This window comes from Oryx dammah, unplaced genomic scaffold (assembly GCF_014754425.2).
Source record: "Oryx dammah isolate SB20612 unplaced genomic scaffold, SCBI_Odam_1.1 HiC_scaffold_29, whole genome shotgun sequence".
Taxonomy (NCBI): Eukaryota; Metazoa; Chordata; class Mammalia; order Artiodactyla; family Bovidae; genus Oryx; species Oryx dammah.
In genome coordinates, this window is record NW_024070213.1 from 3,396,949 (window position 1) to 3,410,471 (window position 13,523).

Here is a 13,523-nt window from a genome sequence, read left to right on the forward strand (position 1 = left end):
TCCTCCCGATGGTTTTTTAAATCAGGCAAATAATATACACACCAAAGCTTGGCATTAAAATCACATTAGGTTAACAGTGGACATTAATGTCTAAATGTGGATAATTCTTAACACAAGTCATTTTCTTGAGAACAGGAGTAGTTTTGAGTTCAGAGTGAAGGAATTCCCTGGAAGCACCGTGGGTAAGTCTCCACGCTTCCACTGCAGGGAACTCAGGTTTGATCCCTGATTGGGGAACTAGGATCCTGCATAAGGAAGAAAAAAAAAGAGTCTAGAGTGAAATGAGGGAGGCCCCATGTCCCCGTTTCTGAGACAAGCAGGAAAGGCCAACTGAGAGTGCCAAGAGCAGGAGGCGTGAGCGGGGCCCTGCAGGGAAACAGAAGAAGGACTACATTTCAGAGTAAGGCCCCAGGAAACCCCCGACAAGGGGGCAATGGCGTCTCGCATTTCCCGGGAGAGATGACACCCGGCCTTCAGAGGACTTCAGGGTGAGCATTCATTTAGCTGAGGCTGTGGGGCGGCCCAGCTGATGTCACTGGACTTTGGGCTGTCTGGGGGACCCCGCCCGCCTGAGGCAGAGTCCAGTATCATGCCCAGCACATGGCCTTGGGGTTAGGAGAGCTGCCACCCACCCCCACAGTGGCTGAAACATGACACCTTGGCAACTGTCTTTTCTGCTCCTTCCCGGTTGATGGGCGGTCATTAGCTATTCGGGGTCGCAAAGAGTCAGACAGGACTGTGCAACTGAACGACAACCATTTGCTACTTAGAGGCTCCAAATCTCTAATCACTGCCTAACACAGATGCCCGACGGACCCGCCGTGTAAACGACGACGACATCCCAAATGCCCCGACAACCGCAGAGAGCCGTGTGGATGTCAGCTGTGAACCGTGAAAGCGTTTGCACCTGAGAATTATCGGAATGTGGCGATCACGTGACGTTGGGCCTCTCAAGCTGAGAGGGTGGCCCTCTGGCGGCACCCGAGGTTGTTCACCCCCAGGTACCGAGGAAAGGGCAGCCCCTCCCCTCCCCTTGGTCTCCCTCCCAGTGGTGGGCTGAGGGCCTGGGAGCCAGAGAGGAAAAGTGCTTTGTGGGACCAGCTGGATGGAAACCAGAGTGTGGCTGCTCCAAGGAGCCTGGGGGAGCAGGCAGGGGCCAAGGCCCAGCTCACCCCTGCGCTGTAGGCGGGACGGCCAGAGCCCCTCTCTCCCTCTCACCACCACGCCCCCAGAAGACAGCCACGTGCGAGCTTTGCACCCCCATGACCGCTGCCCACAGGAGAGTCTCCATAAATATTCACTGAATGGATTCAACCCAAGATTTTGGCTTTCCCCTGTGAAATGAGGTGCCAGACCAGACATCCGAGGACCCTAGTGGTGGATTAACGCCGCACTGGCCACCGGGATGGGGACGAGGGCAGAGGAGCCGACCGCCAAGACTCCCACGGGCTTGGCTCCACCGGCCCAGGGGAGCTCCGGGGGTGAGGGCTGTTTTAGGTCAGAGCGTGGGGAGCTAGCCGCTGGTCACCGGAACGGCCGCCCCAGGCAGGAACCCCGCCTTCTAAGCAGCCCCTCCTTTACCTGCGGCGCTTGACCTGCAGGTGCGGCAGCGCCGCCCAGGACGAACTTTTCACTCTTGATCCACTGGGGTCGCCCTTCCAAACGATGACCCGGAAGTGCGGGACACCCCTCTGGGGTCAGAGGCCGCCTGGCTCCGTGCGGGGAGCCTTGGACGGGAGCCCCAGAGCAGGTCCACTTAGCAGCGTTCCTGTTTGCTGTGCGGCCACCGCAGAGACTGAGAAATTACCCTTACACACTAGTGGCTTTCAGGCACGCTCATTTTCAACCAAGATCAAGTCAGAACAGCTGCAGGCCGGGAGTGCACCTCACAAGGAGCGCTCCTGCTCCAGCACCCCAGGGGTCTGTCCCCCACACACCACCCGTCACCCCAGCATTCACATGAGCCCCTCCTCCCCCGTGCTCCCCTCCCCTCAGGTATGGTCTGTGGACCATCACATCGGGACCCCCCTGGCTGCTCACTGAAAGTGCAGATGACTAGGCTGCCCCGGACCTGGGGGCTGGGGCCTGGGGTCCGCACTTCACCAATTTTTCTTCATGCTAAATTTTGAAAATCACTTTGGTAGAAAGAATTAACGTTTCGAATAATATACATTGTGCATACTGATCACTAATAAATACAGCCATCTATCTTTGAAAATTAGGATAATCTTAAACATCAAGAGGTGGTTTAATCCATTTCCATTTACTTTACCATTTAACTTAAACTAGAATATTTAACTTTTCATACAATCTTAACTTTAAAGATGGTCACTTGCTATTTTACATGCAAAAAATCCAAACTCATCTGGAGCATACCCATTCTTCACTCTGCACCCAGCACGCAAGCTGGGCCAGGAGGACGGAGGCCAGTGGCCTGCAGTGACCTCAGGTGGCCAAACACCGCCCCCCAACCCCACAGCCTGCTCCAGGCACGGTAACTTTACTTAGCTTTTTGTTTTGTTTTACTTTTCCAACACACATTCTTCTAAAATTTATCTCTGACAGTTGAATACCACTTTAGGACTGTTCTCGTAACTGGGTGAAGTCCAAAGAACTGTTTCACTCCACTCAGAACTTGAGGAGTGGAGACTCCATGTTTTCCTTGTCAGCCTCCGGGCTCAGCAGGATCAGAGGGGAAGCCAAGTCTATGAGCTGCAGGAGAAAAGCCACACAGGTGAATGGAGCGTCCGCGACCCTCTTCCCGGCCCACAGACCCCGAAGGACTGGCTCTCTGAAGCCGGGGCTGCCTGCGGCTAGTTCCCCACAGTTTGGCCAAAGTACTGGGTGAACTTGGCTTGGGCCCAGAGGAAAAGCACCTTGACCGCCACGCTGAAGCAGCTGGAGGGAGGCAAAGAGCTCTGAGTTCCTCTGGCATTTCTGCTCCCTGTTAAGCGCTGGGGGCCAAGGCCCCAGAAGGGCTCCGTCAAGATGCCTCCTTGGCACTCACGCTGCTGAGGGTGAGGCGAGCCAAGCCAGGTGGCCCTCGGAAGCCCCAGCGGCCACTCTCCAGGGTCACTGTGACGTGCCTGAGCATCAAGCCCAGCAGAGAGCACCCGAGGCCAGAGCCAGCAGGCCCTGCACAGCTCACCTGTCCCACCTCGTCGGGGGGCTTGGCCATGGCCTTCCTGTTTGCCTCTGGGGTGTTTGCCAGGAGGTCGACTAGGGGCCCACTTCCAGACCGCAGGGCCACGACGGCCTCGGGACTCCTGCAGAAGTCAATGAGCGGGCGGTCGTCCAGGGCTGTGGGGAGAGCCTCCCCGGTGAGGCTGAGTTGATCCAGTTTGAGATCCACGAGGAGAGCCTGGACAACAAACTATAATGAAGGGCCATCCCAGCATCTTCTGTCAGTCATCTGGGGAAAGCAGGTGGGTTCTGCCTAGGCCCTGGGGGCTGCTGGTCTGGAGGCCTAAGGAAGGAGGCTGGGATGGCCCTGGTGGGCCGGGCTGTGGTGTGTGAGCACCGAGGACTCCCCTTCTGCCAGTGGGCAACATGGGAAGCCCCTCCCCTGTGAAACCCCGTCCCGGCTTCCCACCCCTCCCATGAACCCCGGGAGATGTCCTGCCCCGATGTCAGACACAGGGAGATGCAGCTTCTGTCTGCTCCAGTGGAGGAGGTCCCATGGCCTCCCGCCTCCCAGCCGGGGCCCGAGGCCACAGGCGATGTCCTCGGTCACCCGCAGGGCCCAGGACCACACGTATCGGCCCTGCCTGCGCCCCTACCTCACTGGGGGCTACGGCTTCAGGGGGCTGCTCTCCGTCCAAGGTGACTTCTGCGGCAATACTTTGTGAAAAAGTCAAGTCACTCTTTTCTGGAGAAAAGTCCAGTGCCTGTGGCACAGCAGACGGAGGTGAGCAGCTGCCGTCGGGGGACAAGTCAGGGCGCCTGGATGCAGGCTGGCCGTCGCCCTCCCTGGCGGGTGCAGTTCTGCAGAGAGAAGAGAGCATCCGTCAGGACGCCCCACAGGGCGCTCTCGTCTGGTGTGACCTGGGCAGACCGTGGTGGGAGTGGAAGCGGCACCCGGTGCAGAGCAGACCCCCCAGCACATGGCCACCTGAGGTTTTACGAACTGGAGAGGAATGGACTGCAGCCTTTATCTCTCACCTCACTGTGGGTTTTTTCTGGGGCTCAGAAGACAGTCGCCAAGCAGATGCAGGCAGGGGAGAAGCCAGAAGCCTGGGCTCAGTCATGGGGGTTGCCAGAGGGAGGCTGGAGAGCCGGCGGCCGGCAGGCGTGGGCAGGACCGACAGGCGCCTCGTGCTCACAGGCGTCCTCACGCTGCTGACCAGGCTCTGTGTGGCTGAGGACCACCTCACGGGAGTGCTGTGGGCCACCCTGGAAAGAGGAAAGCCTTCAGCAGAGATGATCCCAAACAAACACCCAGCGGCTCAGCCGCACACCAACAGCAGAAGCCTGTGGCTTTAACATGGAAGGCTCAGGCCAGTGAGGCCCGTTAGAGCCCTGGGTGGCGGGGGGCACGGCACCACCCCCCGGGAGCCCTGGGGTGGGCTTCGGTTCCTCAGTGGGCCCATGTGAGGTTCCGCTCTGGTTTGGCTGCACATTAGGGGCGGAACCAGGAGGCACTGCATGGGAGTTCATGGGGCTCCGAGTCCCCTCTTGCTGGCACTCCTGTTTCCACGAGGGAGTCCAGGCCCAGGGCGGCCCACCGGGGTCATGCAGTCTCCCTGTGTGCTCCCGCTCCGAGTTCAAGGCCCCTGAGCCGAGTAAGCACAGGCGAGTGGGCCGGGCGCCAGGTTCCCCACCCATCTCTCCTTCCCACCCTGACCGTCCACTCTGGACTTGCTCTGACCCCGTGTGCGTGGCGGGGAGGTGGCCCAGCATGGCTGGTGCTGGGTGGGGAGGCCTGGCCCAACCCCAGGAAGTACCTGCCAAGTTCACGTACAAGCAAAGGCAGGCCCAGAGCCCTGGAGAGCCGGGAGGAGGCCAGGCTGGCCCGGGGCAGAGCCGGGAGGAGGGCCCCAGGCCCGGGGCTCGTCCTGCCCAAATCACCCTGAGGGGTCCGAGGCCGCACTCCCACTCTGCTCACAGGCACTGGCACCAGGAACCTGCCCTGGGTGCGGCATGCCCGAGGGTCGGGTGACCTCACTGCACCCCATCCCCAGCTGACGGGCACAGGACTGAGGGGCTGGGTCCCTCCTCTGTGACAGCCCTTGGAGCTGGGGAGGACCAGGTGTGTGGACGGAGCTGCCCGCCCCTCGGGGGGAATGCCCTCCGTGTGAAGGACCCCCAGGAGTGCACACATGCATGGGGCGTGTGGTGTGTGTGCGCGCGTGCCTGTGCATTCTCTGTTTGCCTGGTTCCATTCCCACTAGGCAGATAAGGAAATGAGGCCAGCAACCTTCCATAGGCCGCATGAGATGTTAGGCAGCAGCAGCCCCGGGACTGAAACCCGAGCCTGAGCCAGGCCGGCGGTCTTCAGCCGCGGCACATGGGGGTCACCTGAGACCTGCAGGCCCTCGGCTCCACCCAGACCGACTGAGTGGAACCTCCGAGGAGGCTGGGCAGTCTGGTCTAGCCAGAGACCCGCACGTCAGGGCTGAGGACCAGCAGCCCTGCCCCAGGGGCCAGTCTGTGCTGCTGCCAACCTCAAGGGACACCACAGTGGCTCAGGGGGCCAGGCTGGGGGGGCCCACACGTCGGGAGGACACGCTCTCAGAGGTCACCGGGGACATGGCTTGTTCTCGTAAGAAGAGAGGAAGTAGACAGACTCGTACCTCCCCACCGATGTGCAGGACTGCAGCCGCTGTGCCCGACAGGACTTCGGCGTCACAACGGCCGGGGGCTCACCTGAGATGAGAGAGGAAGTGAGTGGTCAGGCAGCCGGGAAACACCACCTTCACTGCACAGACAGCCTCCTCTAAGCGTCTCTGTCCTCCCAAGTTGCAAGGAAAACCTGCGGCCCCCGAGTGCAGGGGGACACGTCCCCCCTTCCCGGGGACCCACCCAGGGACCAGCAGGTGCAGAAGAGGAAGAGCCCTGCTCCCACCACTGCCCGCAGCCTGGCTGACCCCCAGATGGGGATGGAGCACTTGGCAGATGACCCTCTCAGAACTCCCACGAGCCCCCCTGCAGCAGAGCTAACAAGGGGAGTTGGAGGAAGGTTCCAGGCGGGCCCCACAGAGCCTGCCACCACCTCTGCTCTTGGGAACTGGGATGGCCCAGGGTCATCACAAGACACAGCGGTATTTAAGTGCCATCTGGCGGCTGACAAGAGTTTCACGTGATCTCACCTGGTCACAGGGCGACAACAAGTGGGCTCAGAGGACCAAGCCCAGGGCCACCGTTCACAGGACCGAGTCCCAGATTCACCAGGGGCCAAGGCTCAGGTGCCAAGCCCCGGGTAGCAGCCCGCTGTCTTGGAGACCACAGGCAGAGGCCATGACAGCCCCAGAGGGTAAGGCGGCCCAGGTCCCTGAGGAACCGGGAGAGGCCCAGGCCAGGCCCCCCCATCTCAGAGCAGCCTGCAGCAGCCCCCATGCAATGGGACCCTGCTGCGGTCCATGTTCCTGCGCCTCTTCACAGCAGGATCTCAGAGCGCCTCCTGGACGCGCTCATACCCACCCCCCACCTCCTGTCCCCTGTAGAAGCTGATCTTATCAACACACTGTAAAAGCCACCCCACCTCCAACCTGTTTCCTGAGGCGCTCACCTTCTACCTCTATGGTACACACCCTGCGGCTTCTTCAGACATCTCAACCGGAGCCCGGCTCCCGCGGGGTCCCCACCCCAGCCCACGAGGCCGCCCGGCCCCCAGGGTTTCTGTTTTGGAAGCCAGCATCTAAGAACAGCACACAGCCCACTGCCCCGCAGCCCCCACCCACCCCACCTCCAGGGCTGAGAGCTGCTTCCGCCGCTTTCTTATTGGGCGTCCTGTGATGAAACGTCCCTGCCACGGTTCAGGCCACCTCCTGAGGGAGCTGCGCTGACCAGCAAGCTGAGAGAACCTGTCTGTCTAAACTGTTCTCCAGCTTCCTTTATTCATGCCATTAAGCACAAGCTGGAATCAAGATTGCCAGGAGAAATGTCAATAACCTCAGATATGCAGATGACACCACCCTTATGGCAGAAAGTGAAGAGGAACTCAAAAGCCTCTTGATGAAAGTGAAAGAGGAGAGTGAAAAGGTTGGCTTAAAGCTCAACATTCAGAAAACAAAGATCATGGCATCCGGTCCCATCACTTCATGGCAAACAGATGGGGAAACAGTGGCTGACTTTATTTTGGGGGGCTCCAAAATCACTGCAGATGGTGACTACAGCCATGAAATTAAGACGCTTGCCCCTTGGAAGGAAAGTTATGACCAACCTAGACAGCATATTAAAAAGCAGAGACATTACTTTGCCAACAAAGGTCTGTCTAGTCAAGGCTATGGTTTTTCTAGTAGTCATGTATGGACATGAAAGTTGGACTGTAAAGAAAGCTGAGCACCGAAGAATTGATGCTTTTGAACTGTGGTGTTGGGGCGGACTCTTGAGAGTCCCTTGGACTGCAAGGAGATCCAACCAGTCCATCCTAAAGGAGATGAGTTCACTGGGAGGACTGATGTTGAAGCTGAAACTCCAATACTTGGGCCACCTGATGCGAAGAGCTGACTCATTGGAAAAGACCCTGATGCTGGGAAAGATTGAGGGCAGGAGGAGAAGGGGACAACAGAGGATGGGATGGTTGAACGGCATCACTGACTCAGTGGACATGAGTTTGAGTAGACTTAGGGAGTTGGTGATGGACAGGGAGGCCTGGAGTGCTGCAGTCCATGGGGTTGCAAAGAGTCGGACACGACTGAGTGACTGAACTGAACTGATACTTATGATCTGACAGTGTACTTATCTGACTGCATTTCTTATCTTTTACTAGAAAAATGTAAGTTCCATCAATAGGAGCCATCTTACCATGATGTCCCTTGTACCCAAGACTGCCGAGCAATGGACAACACTCAACAGATGGCTCACTCCTTTTCGGGAAGCAGGAGGGCGGCGCATGGCATGTGACAGCTCCCTGAGCAGGGATTAAGCCTGCACCACGTGCCGTGGAAGCGCAGAGACTCAACCACTGGACCAGGGAAGCCCCAGAGTGGCTCCTTCTTACAAGAGCAGGAGCTCCAGTGAGATTTTCTGGTGCTAACAGCCACGTGAATTGGTCAGCAAAGCTGACTTCAACATCCTGAAGCTGCTAGACAGCACATGCTTGAGAGAGGAGGCCAGAACCACCCCGGCCTTTCGTCAGCGTCGCGCAGCCTCCTGCATGACACACGTTCCTCAGATGAACTCACCTTGGCCAGACGCCGCACCTGCCAGACACCACACGGGGCTTTTTGCCCGGCGGCCCCGGCAGGACGCTGCGGCAGGTGGGGAGAGCCCGAGGAGGCTGGAATTGGGAGCGGCAGAGGACTAGACAGGAGGGAGTTAGAGAAGAGAGGACTAGAGAGAGAAGGAGCTCCGGGAGCCCGAGACGGACCCCAAGGCCTAGCTGTGCAGTGAGCAGCAGCACCACGTGGGTCAAGAACGAGCGCCGGGAACGCTGCCTCATCACAGGACTGGGAAGCACACCCAGCAACTGGCCAGAGGGGACACACGGCACAGGCAGGAGGGGCTCGGAAGGGCCGCACGTTGGAAAGGCCGAGACCCCACCATCAAAGCTCTAAAGGAAGCCTTGAATGAATCAAGTTCTCCTGAAACCTAACTGCCTGTCAAAGCAAGGTTCAACTCCTTCAAGTCCAGACATGCAGAAAACTTATGATGTCTAACAGACAATAAAAAATCATTAGACATGTGAAGAAGCAGGAACATGTGACCATCACCAGGAAAAAAATTAATCAATAGAAACAGGCCCAAAATGATACAGAGGATGGAATTAGAACAAAGAGACTTTAGACCAACCATTGTAGATATGTTCAAGAATTCACAGGAAAACATAAACACCATGAGGACAATAAAAAGGGAAACTGTTAAGGTCAGAAATGAAAATTTAGCTGGATGGACTAAGAGCAGATTAGACATACTGTGAAAAAAACAGACACGTGTGCGTGGAGACAGGCCAGCAGAAACGAGCCAAACAGAAGCACAGAGGACGGTGGGGGACAGAGCTCGAGTGACGGGGGACGGAGCTCGAGTGACCGGGGGAGAGCACAAGGCCTCTGACACAGCGACTGGAGTCCCAGGGCCGGGCAGGCAAGGAAGCATGGTGAAGAAACAGTGGCTACAGTTTCCCAGACCCAGTTTAAAATATCAACCCACAGAACAAAGGAGCTCAAGAACGCCCAAGCAGGGTAAACACAAAGAAAGCCACACAAAAATACGCTAGTAACCAAAACCCTGAAAGTAACAACAGAAAGTCTTAAGAGTAGCCATGGAACAACGATATGTTTACACAGAGGGGATTAATTTAAGAAATTCACCAACTAATCCAAACCTACAAAAATTAAAAGACATATAAAATGCTTTATAAGAAATGAAAGCAAACACCATCACCAAAACTGATAATTACCTGAACTTTAAATATAATTTGTTCACTATTTTAAAAACATGTTAAAGTTTATCTATGACTTACCAGTAGAAAGCCTGGGAATTTTAAATTGATTCGTAGGGGTAGGCACAGCCTTTGTCTTGGAGTTTAGGCAGGAATCGCGCCTTCTTGTACTCCCGGTCTTATCCCTTTGAGAAGACTGTGACAAACCACAGTGAGAGCTCGGCCCAGGGCCTCCCTGTTCCGGGGTCTGGGGCTGGGGGAGAGATGCTCTGGGGGGCCCCCTGCGCTGCTCTGCTGTCCACTCCGCAGCCCCTGGCCTCTGGCTTTGCCTGCAGGCCACGCCCCCGGGGCCCGCCTTCAGGGACGGCCGTGGCAGGGCGAGCCCTGTTCTGCCCGTCTGGCTGGAGCTTGACGAGGCACTGTCCGCAGAGATGGCTGGACGTTCACCTAGTTTAGCTGGAAGAAGAGACAGGAAATCTGGTTGTCACTCAACCTGATGCTGTGTTTAAATGATGAAGTTATTTAACATACACACACAAGATATGCTATCTTTAGCGTATCTACCTCAGAATGTGGAAAAGAAAGCAACTTATTTCTATCATAGTGATTTCCATATTAAAAAATACGACATAGGAACAATATTCTGCATGTCCACCAGCCAACATCCTCAAACACAAGGCAACCCAGGTCGCTCGTGGCTTAGCCAAGTGTGATCCAAGGTGCTGATTCTAGACACGATCGCCAAGACGTACAAGGATGCACAAACTCAAGCTCTCTTGTCCTCACTGACTATGTCGACAGCAGAACCCTATCCCAGCAGAGCAGGTAAAGACGGACAGTCTGGTGAGATGCCCCACCTGGCCAATCAGGGGTGCGGGCAGGGAGACATGGAGAGGAGATGCTTCTTACTGCTCAGTTCCTTTCAGCCACAGGGAGGCTGGGTCCTGTCAGTTACCAGGACTACGTAAATGAGCTGGGTGAAAATACGCAGCTGCCAAACTAGCGGACACAGAGGCCAACCTGGTGAAAGGTTCTTAAAGAGAAAGTCAGGAGAAGGACTAAACTGCAGCCCATGCCAAACAGTGTGTGAGGCTCACAGTGCTCTCCCCGCCACACTGACGGTCAGATCCCCGTCAGATCTGACCCTGGGGATTTTGCCATGGAAAACAGAGGAACACACACTCACCAGAAGGCCGCCCCCAGCCTGTCTCGATTTTTCCCAGAGGTAGGCTCAGAAATCATAGAACTGGTGCTGATGCCTGAACCAACACAGCCAGACTCACGGTGCCTAGTGTAACAAAACTTCGTTTCCCTAAACACGCACCGCGCGCCAGACACGGGGCCCTGTGGTCCTCAGGCCGGCAGAGACACTGCGAGGGCGGGGCCGCCCCCTGGTTTGTAAATGTACAGATGCAACTTCAGCTCTCCTGACCACCCAGGCGGTCAGGGCCCTAGATCGGACCGGCCTCGCTCCAGAGGAGAGACTTCTCATGTTTGTGTACAAAACGCAGGCCATGCTGCCCGGCTTAGAACCTACCCAGCAAATCTGCTTCGAACAAGGTTTTAGTCCTTGAGGGCAGGAGGCCGCGTGCCTTCCCACAGCCTCCTACGGTTTCTCCCCTTTACCAGCAGATGGCACCCTCGGCTTGGAAAGACAGCAAAGTCACCTGAGTTGAAACAAGTTTGAGCAGATTTAAACCAACACCCAGGCGTTACGGCTCCTACGCCTACACTATTTGGAACAGCCCTACTTTAAGATCCTCCATTTGGTCACGTGGCTGAGGCCTCGGCATCACGCCGGGCCCGTGGCACCAGCAGGGCGTGCCCACCTTGTGACAGCTTGTGTTCAGTCGTGTCTGACCCAGCGACCTCATGGACACAGCCCGCAAGGCTCCTCTGTCCCTGGGACTTCCCAGGCCAGAATGCTGGAGTGGGTGGCCATTTCTTCCTCCAGGGGACCTTCCCAACCCAGGGATCAAACCCAGGTCTCTTGCATCTCCTGCGTTGGCAGGCGGGTTCTTTACTTATAGAGCCACCTGTGACGGCTGAACTCAGCTGAGACTGAGCGCGCCCGCGTGACCGTGCCGCTCCTCGGAGGAGGGGAGGCACCTTGAGGACGGAGGCCTCAACAGTGTCCCCACCCCAGACCAGAGCAAGCCTGACAGAACCTGCGGCTGAGTGAGTGGTTCTGGAAGTCTGGCAGGAGCACGGCACTCAGGGCTGGCCTTACCTCTGCCGGTCGCGGGAGAAGCACACGCAGCGGAGCTCAGGCCTGAGACGGACCCCAACGAGGACCTTCCTGCCAGGCCGCCAGCACCCCCAGGAGGTTTTAGCAAGGTTTTCTTCGGCCCGGACTAAAACAGAGACTTTGTTACCTACCCAAGACTTATTTCTGCAAAAGTCGGGGTTTTCAACAGTCTACAAGTTATCATCTCAAATCAGAGAAAGGCCGAGCAATGCTCCCCGGTGTGGCCGCCAGGTCCCCTGCCTGAGGAGCACTGGGGCCGGCTGACTGCGGGCGTGGGACCTGGACCCCAGCCTGTGCAATCGAGAGCTGCAGGGCCCAGTGTGGGCAAGCTTAGCAAGTACCACCAGGGACGTGGCACTTTCACAAGCACACGGAGCTCAGTGCTGGAAAACAAACGGCAAACATGAGGATGGTCGCCTCCGCGCCCAGGAGGAACTGTGGTTTTCAAAGCACCGACAGCCCATCTCCTCGGTGCACCAACCCCGTGAGGGAAGCAGGGGCATCTCTGCCATCAGACACCCCGATGTCAGCTCAGGGGGGCCGACATTCCACGGTGCCCACAGCTCCCCGGGGGCAGTGGCCAGGCCCTCCCGTGTGCCAGGCCTCTGTGCCCTGCATTTCAGCACACCGCCCCTCCTGGGTCCTGCCTTCAACCTCCTAAACCTTGATTTTGGTCCAGACACATCCCACATCCCACATCCTCAAAGCTGCCCCTTACTCCCTGCGCTCACAGGCCAATCTCCACCCCTGCCCCAGCCCCGGCCAACCCACCTTGTTTGGAACAGGGAGCGACCGCTTGCCTGGGACCAAGTGGCTTCCAGCAGCTGACACGGCGGCGGCATCCCGAGTGGTGCTGAGCTTGTCCGGGGGCATGCTGCTGTGGGCATCCTTTTCGTTTTGGACTTTCATCCTGGGAGGACTAGCTGGTTTCTGTCTCCCGGGCTGAAAATTGTAAATCAAAATGTGAGGACTGTCTGGTCTTCCACAACGTAGAGACACACGAAGGCTTCAATTAGAGAGCAGGCACCATCCATCTTCCCAACATGCAGTCCTCAATCCATCAACCGGAGAGAAAAGAGTATAGTGGTTCACTTCCTCCGCCAAATTACCACAGAAAAGAATGACGATGGAGCCTGCTTCCTCATTAGAAACAGGGTAAAATAATACCGAGACAGACCATTGATAGGAGAGAACTCCTCCAGGGCTCATCCTCAGTCAGGATTCTTATTTAAGGGTGATAATGAGGAAACTGGGTCTAGTTACACAAATTTTAAAATGCCGCACGGAAAGGAATCATTCATTAAATGGCCATGCCCTGTACCAGAGGAGCTGCTCAGCTCCAATAAATCTTCACCTAGTACTGAAAGCCATTTTTCTTCAGCGAGCAGAGCCCAACAAAGAATAAATTCCTCACTTTTAGGTACAAGGGCATTCGTGGAAGTGATTCATGCTTCCATAAATAATCCCTCATACTAAAAGAGTTCATAAGAAGCAAAAGAAGCTCATAAAGCAGTAACCTTGTTTCTCCTTTACATCACCTTTTCCACTGGGACATGCTTCTCGCAAGTTAAAGCCCACCGTTCACATCACCTTTTACACTGAGGCATGCCTCACCTAAGTGAGGGCCCACCGTTTGCATCACCTTTTCCACTGGGACATGCTTCTCGAAAGTTAAAGCCCACCGTTTGCATCACCTTTTACACTGAGGCATGCCTCACCTAAGTGAGGGCCCAC

At 56.6% G+C, this 13,523-nt stretch overlaps 1 protein-coding gene across 1 annotated transcript in view; it reads right to left on the reverse strand.

The window, feature by feature from the left end:
- Positions 1-2,150: 2,150 nt before the first annotated feature.
- GTSE1 (G2 and S-phase expressed 1) overlaps positions 2,151-13,523 on the reverse strand; it is a 19,583-nt gene continuing 8,210 nt past the window's right edge. The window contains exons 4-11 of the mRNA XM_040234535.1: positions 12,561-12,731; positions 11,772-11,895; positions 9,623-9,997; positions 5,793-5,865; positions 4,162-4,392; positions 3,780-3,984; positions 3,149-3,361; positions 2,151-2,712 (exon numbers count right to left, since the gene is read on the reverse strand). Coding sequence (XP_040090469.1) covers positions 2,629-2,712; positions 3,149-3,361; positions 3,780-3,984; positions 4,162-4,392; positions 5,793-5,865; positions 9,623-9,997; positions 11,772-11,895; positions 12,561-12,731 — 1,476 coding nt within the window. The 3' untranslated portion in view covers positions 2,151-2,628. The remainder of the gene's footprint in view (positions 2,713-3,148; positions 3,362-3,779; positions 3,985-4,161; positions 4,393-5,792; positions 5,866-9,622; positions 9,998-11,771; positions 11,896-12,560; positions 12,732-13,523) is intronic.